This window comes from Ochotona princeps, chromosome 31 (genome assembly GCF_030435755.1).
Source record: "Ochotona princeps isolate mOchPri1 chromosome 31, mOchPri1.hap1, whole genome shotgun sequence".
Lineage (NCBI taxonomy): Eukaryota > Metazoa > Chordata > Mammalia > Lagomorpha > Ochotonidae > Ochotona > Ochotona princeps.
Genome location: NC_080862.1, coordinates 8,429,152 through 8,445,279, shown reverse-complemented (window position 1 = coordinate 8,445,279; position 16,128 = coordinate 8,429,152). Strand labels below are relative to the sequence as shown.

At 51.1% G+C, this 16,128-nt stretch overlaps 1 protein-coding gene across 1 annotated transcript in view; it reads left to right on the top strand.

The window, feature by feature from the left end:
• The window catches only part of AOPEP (aminopeptidase O (putative)), a 274,924-nt gene that overhangs the window by 172,314 nt on the left and 86,482 nt on the right, over positions 1 to 16,128 (top strand). Inside the window, exon 11 of the mRNA XM_058657305.1 lies at positions 8,879 to 8,939. Within this exon, the coding sequence (XP_058513288.1) occupies positions 8,879 to 8,939 (61 nt within the window). The remainder of the gene's footprint in view (positions 1 to 8,878; positions 8,940 to 16,128) is intronic.

The window sequence follows — 16,128 nt, the reverse complement described above, 5'->3', positions numbered from 1 at the left end:
TGGGTGCGGGTGCAGGAGTTGGCATGCATGTTCAGAGGGACCAGGGGCCATGAAGGTGCGGAGGTCTCTCCTAAGCATCGTCTTATCGCGTGGCTCTTTGAGGTTGAACTCCCCCCTACTTCCTTCCATCTGCCATTTGGAATGGCTTCAGATTCTTTCTGAAGGTAGGCTTGTCTTTTTTTTTTTGTATGTGTGAATAATGCACAACTACACACACACACACGAAGACTATGTGTCGTACAGGACTGACACACCCAGGTTACATGCTTAATTCGTTGGTTTCTGCCTCGTTTCTGTTCCTGCCATCACATGCTACTGAAGGTCGTCCTTTCCGGGAGGCCGCTCAGAGGCGGCGGGGCTGATTCTGATTTACAAGGAGGACTGTGACTCCCCCAGGAGCAAGGCCAACAGCTTCCCCTGCACGATAGTTTGCTGTTTTCTTTGTGTGTACCTATCCCAGAACAACTTTTCAAGCCCTCTGATAGAACAGAGAAGTTCCCTTAGGGACTAAAGCAGAGGTGGAAAAAAAGAAAAGAAAATTCCTCTGAAGGACTTGTTAGCTTCTGAGGCTGTTCCCAAAGCCTGTGTCTGAGTGGTAACTGTACTTTCTTTCAGCACAACTTCTCAGGACAGAAACAGAGCCATTTGCACTGGAGCTGCAAAGTGCATTTGGGGGAGGTGGGGTGGTGGAGGTCTTCTCTCATTTTAATCCTCTTCCTAATAAGGTTATGGAGTTCATGGGGATGGCCCCGGAGCTCTGGGGGACCTGGATTTTATCATTGTGAGTATTTATTGAGGCAACATACTGGGCCCACAAAGAGACTTTTGTTGCGATTGTGGAAGTCTAGAACAGCCTCCCTGTCGTGACCGCTGGCCTCCAAGCACCAGCCACATGCTCTCTGATAGGATACCTCTCACAGTTAGAATCCTCTTCTTAGGAGCAAGTTTTAAGCTGCTGTTAAAAAAAAAAAAAAAATAGTTCTCCTTCAAAGTGAAGGTGATTTGACTCTTCCAACCAATCTGTTTCACTGAGAATATCAGAAGATGTTTGAAAACTCAAGCATCTTCTTACCCGTTCACTAATCTCAGGATCTTACTGGGCTATTAAAACAGACTGTTTACCCTATTACCCTCTGCCACATATTGTACCAATTGTGTCCAGGTCTCCAGTGGCCCCACACCTACCCCCTGGAGCCTCTAATCTTTGGCCTCTGTTGCAAACTGATCCTGGGGCACATCTGTTAGGCACGTGAGCCACTCAGAATGGCACAAGGCCTTTGAGTGCAGACCAAGCAGCTCGCGTGAAGACATGGGGGAGGGGGCAGAGTGGGGGAAAGCCGGGGCTTTCCATGTCTCCAGGCCTTTGCCTTGTTCTCTGGCTTTGAGCATTTATTTTACATTCTCTCTGCTGTACACCTGCCATGTAGTGGGCTAGAGGCAGGATGCTGGGCATCAGAGAGGAAGGAATCCCATGCCTGGGCTCTCCTGTTAACTGCTGGAGAAGCGGATGGAAGAGTTTGTGAGAACTCCCTGGAGGAAGTGCCCTGGTGAAAACCAGGGTCCCGTGAGCCCAGAGGAAGGGCCTTTTGACTGTGGCCTTGAACCTCCGTGGCTGACATACCCAAAGAGGCTGAGAAAAGGAGCGTGGCGTCAGCAGATGTTACACTCTCCCTGCATGGGCAGTGTGGGAGACAGAGCGGGGTGGGCAGGGGTATCGAGGACCCCCAGAGCCGGCAGAGCCCTTAGAAGCCATCACAGCAGTGTGGTCAGGAGGGCTTGAGAGCTGGGAGCTGTGGCAGCGATGGTGACGGCAGCTGTGGGGTTTGGAGAGTGAGGAGCAGAGCCGAGCCCGAGGCCGGCTGATTGTGAAAGTGGACCAGAAGCATCGCCACGGGCCTGGCCACTCGCTCACACTCTGAAGTCGTGTTAGCAGAGGGGGGGAATGGAAGAGCTGGGGTGAGGCAGGAAAGCAGTGTGTTCAGAAGGACGTGCAGACAGCTTCTGGGTGCCAGGCTCCCCCTGGTACGAGAGCTGCCAGAGGAGTACCCAGCTTCTACACCACTCAGTATTTGTGTTTGCAAGATCCCATGTTTACTTTAACCCAATGCTTTTCCTCCCCCAGGGAGCTGGGGAGTAACTCATGTAAACGTTCTGTCAGCAGGCTTCATTATCTACCCAAGCACCAACAAGAAGATAATCAGGTGCAAAGCCTGGAGACTCACACCGTTGGTGTTCACATTGTAGAGGAGGAACTTAAACACATCAGTGACCAGGCGGGCCTTCAGTACAGCAGTTAAGTGGCACTTTGGACACCCACTCGCCGTAGCGGGCTGTCCATGCTGACCTCTGCCTAGTCCACTTCCAAGGCAGCTTCTGGCTCCTGCAGCCTGGGGAGGCAGCCGACGAGGGCTCAAGGACTTGGGTTCTACCATACCTGTAGGAGACCCCACTGGAACCCCTGGCTCCTGGCTGTTGTTGGCATTTGAGAAGTCAACCAGCAGATGGAAGATCTGTCTCTTTGCCTTCCAAATGAAAGTGAGAAAATTTTTTTAAAGTTGTAAATTTCCAGAATTTAAAACTAACATGCAGAATTGAAGTCACCCTGGAGAACGAGGGTGTTTTCTGTTTCAGATGCTAAGACCTGAGTTTGGCCGTGTTGCCAGAACCCTCGGGGTCCGTCGTCTGACTCACGGGAAAGTCACTGGAAGCCATACACTTTCCTTTAGAAACACTGACAGAATGTGAGCTTGAGAATCCCAAGGGGCTGAAGGCACGAGTTGCTGGGCCTCAGGTACTAGAGGGGCACTTCGGCTTCCCCTCCTTGTCACCCAAACTCAGCAGTCCACTGGGCAAGCTAACACGTGAGCAGGGACAGGCAGGTGCGGGACCATTTTCACAAAAGCCACTGTTTATTTTCTATTCACTCAGACATCATGCATAGAACATCTGGTCACTCTCCCAGGTTTAAACCCAGCTTCTTTTTTTAAAGTGCCAAGCAGCCTGCCAAGGTGGCAGTGTGTGCCATCCCCCCACCCCATGATCACAGGTGTATCCAAGGAGACCTCTGAGGTTCAGAGTTGCTTCAGAGGATGCAGAGGCAGAGCAAGGGCACAGCCAAGCTGACGGTGAAGCCACCTGCTCTCCCGGATCCCCCGGAGGCCTGGCTTTCGGGAATGCGGCGGGAAGCAGCGGCTCGCTGGTGGGGATACGGAGGCCGTGCAGTCGCGGTTCTGTGTACTTTGAGCTCTCTGTATAAAATCAATTTCCATAGTGATCAGACATGCAGAAGAGTAATTTCCTGTAAGTCTTGGGTCCCAGCTAAGTGGAAATGCTTCTGCCAGTGTGCTGTGATTATTTAAGCCACATGATCTCAGTGGGAAAGAATTCACTCCTGGCTTGGGCTCGGGACGTCTTCATCTGAGAAAGCCAACTGTTAGCTTCACTACTGCTCATTGTCCAAGCCCAGTGCTCCAAAATCCACCTGAACTGGCACCTCAGTAATGATGACCAGCAAGAAACTACACACATGTTCTCTCCTCTCCTAAAACATAGTGCATTTCTTCTCCGGAATGTAAACCTTCATACGGTCTGTTGCAGTTTTCTTGACAGGTGAATCTGGTCGGAGTATCCCGGGAGAGATTCCTTTCTTTTAAGCAGCTAGAGTTAGGGTGCCCACCTTCGTCTCCCGGCTAGGCACCTCATCCCATGTCAGCACTCCTCGTGACAGGCCTGGTGCCGCCTTAGTGTAAATGTCTGCCCGAACTCAGGGAAATGTAGGAACCTGGGCTTGCCCTGTAGCCCCTGCTTGGCCAGAGTCCTCCCCAGCTACAGTTTCTCCATCTGCTTAAAAAGCCACACCCCAGTTGACACCCACTTCACAAGGATGTCATAAGGAGTGAAGTGATAATAGTTCTAAGATGCCTCGGACCCCTTTCGGAAGGAAAGCCATCTGAAAACACGCGTTCCTTTTGCTCACTTTCTTGCTCCCAGGTGCAGTGGAACAGTGGGTGCTCCTGCCTCCCCACCACAGTTGGATGCTTTCTGGAGTTTGCAGTCAGAGGGCCGACAGATGGGGGCCAGGCAGGAGTGGAACATGGCACCATCTGCTGAGCTGAACCGGGATTAGTAACTGACTACACAGCTTCCTAGAAACCAGTATCTGGTCATGTCGAAGATGGGGAGGACAGTGTTGTGATTTTAAAGCATTTTATTTTCACTTGAAAGGCCGAGTGTAGAGAGAAGAGAGACAAAGAGCGATCCTGCAGGTGTGGGTTGGATGCAATGGCTGGAGCTGAGCTGATCCAAAACCAGGAGCTTCCTCTGGGTCTCACAAATGCGTGTGGGCACTCCAAGGACTTGGGCCATCCTCCACAGCTTTCCCAGGCTGTAAGCAGGGAGCTGGACTCCAAGTAGAGCAGCTGGGACACAAACCCAGTTCTCACATGGCATGCCAGCACCACACGTGGAAGCTTAGCTTACTATATTATGGCTCACTATAAATTTATAGGGAGTCAGCTCCTGTAAATTTTTTTTCTTAAATTTCTTTATTCAAAAGACAGCATGACACTGGTTCACTGCCCAAAGGGCCTCATCATTGCTGCTGGGCTAGGATGAAGCAAGGGACTAGAACCAGAACTCCGTCCAAGTTTGCCACATAGGTGTCAGGAACTTCGCAGGCACGCTAGCAAGGGAGTTGGGTTGGAAGGCAGAGAGCAGAAGGTGGCAGAGGTGGGAACTGATGGGAGGAACGACTCAAACCAGCTCTCCAGTTTGGGTTGCATGCCTCTCACATGGTGGCTTCGCTTGCTACACGCCACCCCCTATCCCAACGTTGAAGTGAGATCTGTGTCTGTAGTGTCTACTATGGAGCAAGTGTGCAGGGGGTAATAGCCTCTGCTTGTGTACTTTTCCTTGGCAGGGGATAGAAAGGTTTTGTTTGTTCTGTTTTTGGTGCCGCTGTTTTATAACAGCTCTGTGTCCACTGACTAAACATTGGCAAAGCACAATTGGCCTTAACCGCCAATGAACTGACCTTCAGAGATGGCTGTAGACTGTGGCATGAGGGCTGCGGAAAGTGACAGGGTCACACTGTGCGAGCACACACACACACACACACACCACGTCCCCCTTCCTGTGGTAGACCCCTCAGCCAGGCCTCTCTGCCTCCAGCCCATGTCCTTCACTTACTCTTCTGCTGTCCACCATGCTTCAGAACCTACTTGAGGAGGCCAAAGCCCAGCAGACCTCCAGCGTCCTCACAGGACATCCTGCCCATGTCTCCTCTCCCTGCGCTGTGCGCGCCAGGCCACCTGTTCTAGGATGTCTCGCCTCTCTGCTCCTGGCGCTGTGTGTGTGTGTGTGTGTGTGTGTGTGTGTGTGTCCAGCCCAAAGTAGGCACTGCTTCTCCCACACCCAGGATTTCTCCTCTCCACTCTGACAGGTGTCTGTCACGTGCCCCAGTCCCTCCCTGAGCTTCCCCAAGGTCCCTAGGCTGTCCTCCATGGACCTTCATGATAGCCATGGAGGGAAGTTGAAGATCTGGGGTGGGGAGAGCCTCCAGGACATTCCAGCACTGAACTCCCCGGCCCCTCCTCCAATGCCCTCTCCACCCCCACCCCCCAGAAGTGCCTGTAAGCGAAATTCCCCAAAGGAAATTTATGTCCGTGTCCTTGGAGTCACTCCTCTGTGGCGATGCGCAACAGCTGCTCACCATCCTTTGTGAAATCACTCGAAAATGGCAATTAAGTCACTCCCCCAGACTTCTCTTCGGGATATTTAATCCACCTCCCTCTCTGCCGTCCTGGTGCCCTTGACCTCCCTGGTAGATCCAGTGTGCCTTACTCCTTTGATCATGGTGCGGCCCGCCACTCTTTGTAAATCCTCTGAATTCTGCAGCCCCCTCCTCAGTTGTACGAGAGGTTTGAGAATAACCCGTTGTCGTGGAATGCCAAGGCAACAGCAAAATGCAGTTAAGCAAGTCAGGGTTTTGGGGGTGGTCGTGGTAACGTTTGGTTGAGGATGCTTGCACCCCATAGCTCAGTGCCTGGGTTCTGGTCCTGACTTTCCATCTGATTCCAGACACACACACAGCTTGGTTCCTTGCCATCTACATGGGAGGTGCAGCTGGAATTACTGCCTCTGGCTACAGACTGGCCCCAGTCCTGGCTGTTACAGACCTTTCCGGAGTGGGGAGAAATGGGTGAGAAGTGAAACAGCAGATGGAAGATCCAAGCCTATCTTTCAAATGCAAAGGACGAGCATCTTTCAAATGCAAAGGACGAGCTCAGCTTCTTGCTTTCCTGTATATCCACTTGAAGGATGATTGACAGGAGCTTTGCCCTCCCTCCCAGATCCCCCCAATGACCCCTAACTCTATTCAGGTTCCAGGTGCAGGAGTGTCCCTCTCTGGCTGGCAAGGACTTTTTTTTAGTGGAACAAACTTGAACTGTTTTCTTTCGTAGTGAGATGTATGAGGCTGGAAGGCAAGACAGAGGTTCTCATTTACGCTGATGGCAGGAACACTCCATTCCAGGCCTGTATTCACCCGGAATGAGTGCAGACTGCCCCGTCCCATGTGTCACTGCACCTGCCACTGCAGAGGACAGTTGGTTTTTGCGACGCCATCAAGTTCCTGCCCTCAGTCCTGGGCAGCCGGGGCCGTGAGCTGATGTTCAGGACTCTGCCACTGGGTTCCGTCTTGCAGGGCCAGGGGACCCCTTTTCTGCTCTGACTTTCTTGAGTGGGACTTCTCTTGTAAGTGGCCACTCAGTCCCTACTCTCTCTAGGCAGAACCGCTGGTGACTGCTGGGGGCATTCCCAGCCTTTGCACTCGAAAAGACGAATGCTCTCCCCCAAGGCACTCAGAGAGCTTCCTCCTCTCTTCAGGTCTCTGTTTCCCTACATGTGAACACACTCTCTCTCTCTCTCTCTCTCTCTCTCTCTCTCTCTGCCACAGCCTCCCAGCTCTTAGGGGAACTGAGCATGTGAAAGTTGTCTAAGAACTCCCCAGTAGTGTGGCTAAGGCCCAGTGACAATGCCACCAGCCTTCCCTAGAAGGCATGTCTAGTGATTTCTCCTGAGATGGGAGACCAGGGGGTCCTCCTGCCCTCACCACACTCTTGCCTGCTAATCCCATGGAGGGCCATTTGGTTTTCACAGGAATTCAAACCACAGTTTATGTCCTGGCTGCTCCATTTCCAGTGCAGCTCCCCGCTAAGGAAATGGCAATGGCTGGCTCCCTAGGCAACTGCTGCTTTTGGTATAGCCAGGAAAGACAGCGAGGGATAAGGGGAAGGAAAATGGGTCAGTCGCTTCTCCACCCACCCGCATTTCCTCCTCACTGCTGCTCACACCACCCCCATGGTGTGTGTGTGTGGGGGGTCACACCTAGCCTCCCGCCACCTTAAAACTGCAGATAACATTAGCTTACCCCAACCTCCCTGATTCCGTTAAGAGAGGGAAGGAGTTGAGTATAATGTAATTACACACACTATTCAGTGTGTAACTCATAGTGTTTGAAAAAAAAAAAAAAAGACGCCAAGCTTAGCAGCTTGGGAGTGCCTTCCTGGGAAAGGTGAACATTATCTTAAAAAGGAGCACCGTTCATTGAGCCCTTGCTTTGTTCATGGAAATAAAAACCATCTGTGGGGATCCACTTCCGCACACGAAACCCCCTTGAGTGCCGGGATTCTGTCCACCTTGAGGGCATGGGGGTAGCAAGGGACAGGTTAGAGTCAAGTTGTGAGATAGATGATGGTCACAGGTAGGGCTGGGTTCACAAGGCAGAGAAGCCAGGGAGCACCAGGCCCCTGGCACACGGAGAGGTCCACGTGGGGCATGGGGTGAGGAGGAGGGCCTTTCTGGTATACGGAGACCATGTCAGGGGCAGGAGTTCCCTAGCGGAGGAGGGATTTGCTTTCAACCACATTATCCAGGGAAGAAGGAAGCCCTCTCGGGTCTGTTGACCCTCCCGTATGGGAGATGGAGCCATTTTAAAGGAGCAGTCCAGTCGGCAGGGTGGGAAAGCAAAGGGTATTCAGTGGGTGTCACAAGCGGTCACCGTGCTTTGTCCCAGAGCAGGTTGTGGCCTGCGTGGCCAGAGGCCACATGTTCGTGCCTTTCAGTCAAGCCCCCTACATGCCCTTTCCTGATTTTGTATGGTAAGTCTCCATGCTGGCCATGGCCCACCGCCACTGTGAAGTTCATACTTGCTGCTCGGCCACTAAATGACACCAGGTGTAAATGTCACCGTGCCCTCCCCACTCCTCAGGAAGTGGCCATGCTGGCATGTCCCAGGATCACATACCTTGTCCTTCCTCAATTGTCTTTCTCTACTGGAATGTTCCCCCCAGAGCTCAGTGCACCTGCTGGGACATGCCTGCGACTGTCTGGTTGCAGCCTGCAGATGGGTGCAACTGGGTTTCCTCCGACATCTTAGCTCAGAGGGGTCCTTGCCGCTCTCCTGGACAGCAGCTCCTCCCCTGGGGAGTGGGCAGGTGCTGTGCTGCACCTGAGTAACTGGAGGAAGCATGCGTCTGTACAGGACATGCTGTCAGAATGCTCAGAGTTAAAGCGAAGGGGAGACCTTTCCTCCACTGGTTCACTTCCCAGTGACTACAACCGTCAGGGCTGGGATGGTGTGAAGCCAGGAGCTTCTTTCAAATCTCCCATGTGAGCATGGGCAAGCACCCGTTCCATCCTCTACTGCTTTCCCAGGTACAATGCAGGGAGCTGGAGGGGAAGTGGAACATCCAGGACTCAAAACGGTGCTCATATGGGATGCCAGCACTGCAGGTAGAGGCTTTGCTTGTTACACCACAATGTCAGATCCCACAGGGCAGCTTTCTAATCCTTTGCCTTTGTTGTTTTATTCCTAAAGGCCCGAGTTATCTGTTGAAGGCATCTTCCAAGACTGGCTTGAGACTCCTGGAATCCCAAAGGTACACTCGAGATAACTGTTTCCAGGGCGCCTGTAGAGACAGGAGTATGAAAGTAATGAGCTGGTCCAGTCAGAGCATCTATAATCCAGGAAAGTGCCCAGCTCCCCGCTCCCTTTCGGCCTGATGACATGGAGTTGTGCACTCTGGCCATTCTTGTCAAGTGGCCTTTTTGCCCTCAATAGACTCAATGGTAGCCCCCTGAACTCTGGGTTGAATAAGGTCTTGACAAGTGTGATGTATATTTTGGCTGGAGTCAGCCAGGCAACAGTTTAATGGCCCCAGTGGGTCCAGTGAGAGAGAACTGTATTGTCTCTCGGGGGCCACACACGCGAACTGGTTAGCTGCAGCTTTTGGTTGATCGGTGTGCCCACCCACAGTTTCTGTGCTTTCACTTCCACAGTGGACCTGCCCCTTGACTCGCCATCCGGGTCCTGCCTCGCGCCGTCTCCCCTGCATGGGCCTTGAGATTCACTTCTCCCCTGTAGTGACTGGGCCGTCTCCCACCTGCAATTGTGTTCTTTTAGTCATCCCTAACTGTGTGGGCATCTCTTGACTTGATATGTCCCCTCACCTTCTCCTGCCCCTCCTGGATCCCGGCAGGGTGGCCGCCCGTGGCGGGGAGGAACTGCACCTCTGGTCCACCCGTCTCTGGTTTCCTGGCTGGTTAGATGAGCTTCCCCCGGGAGCGTCTGAATGTCAAGGAAGGTCTGTGACCCATGAAATGAAGGAGTAGGAGGGGCTCCTCTCTGTTACCCTTGCATCCCTCTGTTCACGTCTTTGTCCTTCCTACCCCACTGAGGGGACAGTGTCAGCCACTGGCCACCCTTAATTTGTTTCTTAAAAAAAAAAAAAGATAAAATCCTGACTCTCTGTAACAAAGAAAAACAGGACAGAGGGTGGGACAGAGCAGCACCTGGCTCTATGAGAATGTGCTCTCAAGTGGTAGGCAGCAAGGCAGAGCCCTGTGCTTCCCAAGGAGGTCACTCGGGGGGTGACAGAAAGCCTGCGACAACAGATGAAGGTTTGTCTGGTCAGCCAACGCCAAGCCTGGCCCTGTGTGGTTCAGTTTGGATGAGGAAGTTAGGTGGTGGCGTTCGCAAGGATCTGCTAGCTTTGTGTTCCTGAGCTTGGCTCCTGGGAAGCTCCCAGACCTGGCTGTGCCCTGAAGTCTTGGATGAGCTGGGAGGTCAGGGAGCCTGCCCCATGGCTCAGCTGGGCTAGAAGAGCAAGGCTGCTGTTTGCAGCAGTTAGACCCGAGGGAGGGAAGAGGACGAGCTCCGAGTTGTATGCCCATGGAGTAGGTCTATGCCAGCAGACTGGACAGTCTCCCTTGAAGGGGAAGTGCTTTGGCACACCTTGCACTTGTGTTTTTCATTCAAAGAGGGCAGTGGTATGTGGAAGACAGAAGTTTTTTTTTCCCCCCAAGGGTCTGGTTGCACAAGTGATAGTTTATAGCATAGCCAAGAATCTCCGCCATAAACTGCCGAAACCTGCTGTCAAAACAGCCAGGTGCAGTGAGGCCAAGTGGCTATAAATTGTCTTTAAAAACCCAACTGGTATTTCCGTGGGTGCTTAACCGTTCAGGAAAAACAACAATGCCGGGCAAAAAAGGCACCTGATTGAGCGCACGCCTCTTGCCTCGGTGAGTGATCGGACGGCGTCTTTTCATCTCTTCCAACCCATTTTCTGGCTGGCTGCTGCTGATCTACCCGCCCTTGGCTGCTTTCGCGCCCCTGAGAGCTCCGTCTCATTTCCAGCTCAGTAAAAGGGCCCCTGTGGGCGGGCAGGTGGGCGGGCAAAGGCCCAGGGCCCTGGGTGGCGGGAGACCCCCGCTGTGAATGGGCCACCTTGTTCTCCAGCCCCCAGTCATTATGATATAAAGTTACTAACACGCCTGCCCTCGGAGGACCAGGAGGGGCAGGGCCCTGAAGCTGCGCCCATGCTCTTTTGTTCTGGCTCGGAAGCCCTGCCACACCAGCCGGCCGCAGCCACTCATGACATAAGAGTCACGATCTGCTGCAGGGCGAAGTTTCCATTGCACAGGTTACAAAGGCTGTTTTGTCTTCTCTCGGGAAGGCTGGCTTTGTGCTTGGCCTCAATTTTCCTTTCTGGCCACATCGAAGAGAAGTCATACTAAAAAACAAAACAAAACACAGCCAAACCAACGAACCACAACAACAGCAAACATGGAACTAGCGTCAGCAACCATTAAAGTAAAGTAGCAGAAATGGACGGGATCGCAGCCTCTTGAAAGAACACCTCAACCCTGTCACCTGTGACCTTGCAAAGAGATTTAAAATGGATCGTCCCACAAGCGTGGTACATTCTTTCCATGTATGACTCTCCCTCCCCTCCCATGATAGAAGGGTTACACACTCTCTGGACTATTGTTCTTAAAAAAATTTTTATTTGAAAGGGAGATTTATAGAGAGAAGGAGAGACAAAGAGAGAAAGATGTTGCATCCGCTAGATCACTGCCTAAATGGCTGTGACGGCGAGCTGAGCTGATCTGAAGCCAGGAGCCAGGAGCTTCTTTCTGGGTGTCCTACGTGTGTGCAGTTCAAGCAGTCGACTGATCGTTACCATTTCCTTAGCTCTCCCCGCCAGTCGTTACACAGCCTGTAAGTTGTGCCCATTCATCAGAGGCACCCCACTGAGGCTGGGGCACTCCACAACTTCTGTCTGTCTGTCTTGGTATCCGTTGTCCAACATTCCTGTATCCCTCCTTTTCCCCCAATGCCAACATCATTTTCTGGCAGACCATCCATCAGTTCTGGTGTTATACATTCTGGATGTATAAATACATATTTCATCCCTTTCTTTCCATTTTGTTTTTAAATTTGAAAGTCCAAGAGACAGATGGCACAGGCTCTCCCACCCACTAGTTCACTTTCCAAGTACCCACAGTAGCTAACGGAGTGGGGCCAAAAGCCCAGTGCTCTGTCCCAGGCTCCCACATGGATGTCAGGCATCCAATTATGTCACCAATTATGCCTCCCAGGATGTGCAGTGGTGGGAAGCTAGGATTGGAGACGAAGGAGCTGGACTTGAACCAGCCGCTGACATGCAGAAGTGAATGTCCCAGGCCGTGACTTAATTGCTGCCCCAAACACCCATCCCTTTCTCAACTTGTACTTTTTAAAAGCTATTTATTTTTAATTATTTACTTACCTGAAAGGCAGCCTCACACAGATCTAGAGCGAGCGAGTGACAGAGATCTAGAGCAAACGAGGTCTTCCATCCTGTAATTCATTTTCCACATGGTCCCAATGTGGCTGGCTTGGTCCAAGCACATGGACCATTCTCTGCTGCTTTCCGAGGTCGGATAGAGTGGACGTAGGGCAGCCAGGACAGGTTCCAGTACCCACCCGGGGCTCTGCTTGCGGTGGCGCAACACCAGCCCCGTTCATTCTTAAAGTAGAACTACTGTGCTTTCTATGGCAAGTTCAAAATGTGAAACATTGCAGTCTTCATCCCCTTCAGTTTTGCTCCTCAGAGATCATTCAAATCTAGTAGCAGCTTGCTGTGTGTCCTCCTACATGCTGTCTGTGCCATAGCGCATGCAGGCGTGTGTTTTAAAAATGGTTTGTCTAAAGGTCAGAGTTACAGATGGTGAATGAGATACACAGAGCTCTTCCATCCGCTGGTTCACTCTCCAGATGGCTGCGGTGGCCGGAGCTGAGCTGATCCAAAGCCAGGAGCTTCCTCCAAATCTCCCATGTGAGTGCGGGGTCACAAGTGCTTGGGCCGTCTTCTGCTGCTTGTCTCCCGTGTCATCAGCAGGGAGCTGGGTCAGAAGTGAAGCAGCCAGGACTTGAAGTGGTGCCCATGTGGGATGCCAGCATGGCAGCACTACAAACAGCAATTTGGCCAGCATGGCACCACAATGCTGGTCCTGTATATCCTACTTAAATCAAGTGGGAATCTTATCTTTCAAATTTATTTAAGGAATGTCTCTTGAGCAATTTCCCATGTCCCTTAATATACATGCAGAGCAATAATCCTTAATGGCTGCATTGCTTCCTAACAACTAGTACCATAATTCAGTCAGTCCTCTCACAGTTGGAATAGCATACAGTTATCCTATGGTATGCTCAGGGGATTGGGGCCAGGACACCCTATGGATACCAGGACTGATGAGTATTCAGCATCCTTATTTAATAAAGGTGTAATATTGGGGCTGGTGCCATGGCATGCAGGCTGGCCTTCTGTCTGTGGTGCTGGCATTCTGTATGAACATCTGTTGGAGGTTGGACAACTCCACTCCCCATCCATCTTCCTGCTTATGACCTGGGAAAGCAGCAGAGGATGGCCCAACTCGTTGGGCCTTTGCAGCCATGTGGGGAGACTTGCAGCCATGTGGGGAGCTTCTGTCTCCTGGCTTCAGATCAGTTCAGCTCTGGCCCTTGCAGTTACTTGGGGAGTGAACCAACAGATTGAAGATCTTTCTTTCTCCTTCTCTCTGTAATTACGCTCTTTTAAAAAAAAACATGTAGAACTTGTGCTAGAAATCCTTTGCAGATGACTTATAAGACCCGGTTCAATGTAAATGTTGTATAAATAGTTCTGTCCAGGGACTAATATCAAGAGAAAGATCTACATATTCTGTGCAGGTGATTTTTTTTTTGTATTGTTTTCCACCTGCAGTTGGAGAGAGGGTGTCTGTGTATTATTTCTAAGAAAGTTTGCACATCCTGCTCATTTGTCAGTTCTAGAAACAGGTTCTGACTTCTTTTTATGTCTGCCCAAACAAAGGATCCCCCTACTCCTTATGCACATGTATGCTGATCTTGTAGAACACTTATATTCTCCACCCAGCCTCTCTTCCGTAAGCCTTGCCTGTTTGTTGCACATCCCCAAGACCTGTTGCCCTGATTCCCTTCCCGCACCGCCCAGCCCGAGGCTCAGAGCACCGATGTGTCACTTTGCTTATTATTCTTTCCTGGAACCCACCACTTCCCCCCCCCCCATATCTTGCTTGTATTTGTGTGGTAGCTGATCAGCGTCGGAGGCCCCAGCCTCTCCCTTGCCCCATTCATCCTTAACATCAATACAAGCGAATCTTGCCCGAGCTCATCGTCCTCTGAAGCTTTTCCTCACTGACAATGCATTTATTTGTTTTTTTTTCAAGATTTATTTATGCTTATTTAAAAGGCAAATGAGTAGAGCGAGTGAGAGGGAAATCTTCCCTCTGCTGGTTCTTTCCCTAAAATCACCACAGTGGCTGAAGCTGAGCCAATCCAAAGTCAGAAACTTGAAGCCTCTTCAGGTCCCCCATGTAGGTGCAGGGACCCAAGGCTGTGGGCCATTCCCCACTGCTTTCCCAGGTATATTTTCCTCTGCGCATGCCCTCTGCTGTCCTCAGGTTGCTTTCCGTCCTGTGTGGTTAGCATGCATGCTCAGCTGCTTCCAGGGCTGCTCCGTGTGCCCACGTCAGATGCTGTTCCCTGACTCTCCCACAACCTCAGAGACAGGAGTTGTGTCTGACTCATCCTCGTGACTCCTGCTGCGATGCGGCGCTCCTCGGCTGCAGGCCTTGAGCGTGGTGGGTGTTGATGCAGTAGCTGCTCGCTGGCGCAGCCACACCTGCTGGTACAGCACCGGAGGGTCTGCAGCACCCCTGCGGAGCTGCGTTTTCGTTGAATCTGAGATTTGAACTTGAAATCCACTGATTCAGTCGAGTTGTGGAACCAGTTGGGTATGTGGAGGCATCTATTTTTTTTTCCCACCTGTAAATGTTAGAAAATACAAATGTTGGGCCCGGCGGCGTGGCCTAGCGGCTAAAGTCCTCGCCTTGCACACACTGGGATCCCATATGGGCACCAGTTTGTATCCCGGCAGCTCCACTTCCCATCCAGCTCCCTGCTTGTGGCCTGGGAAAGCAGTGGAGGACGGCCCAATGCATTGGGACCCTGCACCTGTGTGGGAGACCTGGAGGAGGTTCCAGGTTCCCGGCTTCTGATCGGCGCAGCACCGGCTGTTGCGGCTCACTTGGGGAGTGAATCATCGGATGGAAGATCTTCCTCTCTGTCTCTCCTCCTCTCTGTATATCCGGCTTTGTAATAAAAATAAAATAAATCTTTAAAAAAAAAAGAAAGAAAATACAAATGTAGACTGAACATCTCTGATGAGAATTTAACATCTGGGTCAAAATGGAATGTGAAAAGCATCAGATTTGCAAGACAGTATCAAAATGAAGGTAAAATCATATCTCCCATTAAAAAAAAGATATTTCTTATATGTTGAAATGATACTGGCGGACAGGACAATGAAGACAGTTGATGCGCCAACCACGTGATGCGTCCTGGAGACAGGCAGGAATCCACTCTGGTTCGCAGACTCACTCCCAAATCCCAGAATGGACAACAGCAGGTTCTTGTCTCTTGTCTTGGGAAAATGCCATTTCTTTCTAAGCCAGCACCTACGTGTAAGATGCCAAAGGCTGCGTGAGCCTCCTCATAAGGAAAAATGCTAAAATCAACAAAACCCAAGAAATTTGACAAGATCTGATGCAAGGGACTTTATGGTATTGTAACCACAATGTGTGCTTTTAGCACAGAGAAAGCCAGTTGGTTCATTTAGGGAATAATGTGTGGGCTCATGTTAGCACATGTTCTGTAATATTATCAACGTAATTTTAAAGTCCATTAGGATACTTATTGGTGTCTACTAGACTTCTACACATAATGGCCAGCCAAGAAAAACCAAGACTACATATTCTCTAAATTCCAAAAAAAAAAAAAAAGTGTCTTTTGCAAATTCCATGCACTGTGAGATGTTTAAGTTCTTTTATGTCAATAATAGCAGCTGCTGCGGTCGTGTCGTTCACTTTCTGAGCCCCTGATAATTTCATCATTGCTTTTGCACAGCAGTTCAATTCCGCTTCTTTCTGTATTGACTCCGTAAGTTGTCCCAGCGTGCTTGGGGCAGGTTCTGGAAATTCCAGGGACCCATCGCTGTTACTTACCACTCACCCAAGCGCAGCCCTTCCTGCCAGTTCTTCAATCACTCTGCTGCCTGGCAGACACATGAGAGATGCGGAGAGAGTTTCTATTAAAATCTATTTTCCTTTTTAGCCTAACTTATTTTATTTTGGGCTTCTGTGGCTTACGACACCTGTAAGCTTGTTCGGGCTGCAGGTTTGGCTTCTGCTGAGCCCTGCCCGTGCCCAGCGGTGTGCCAACAGGTG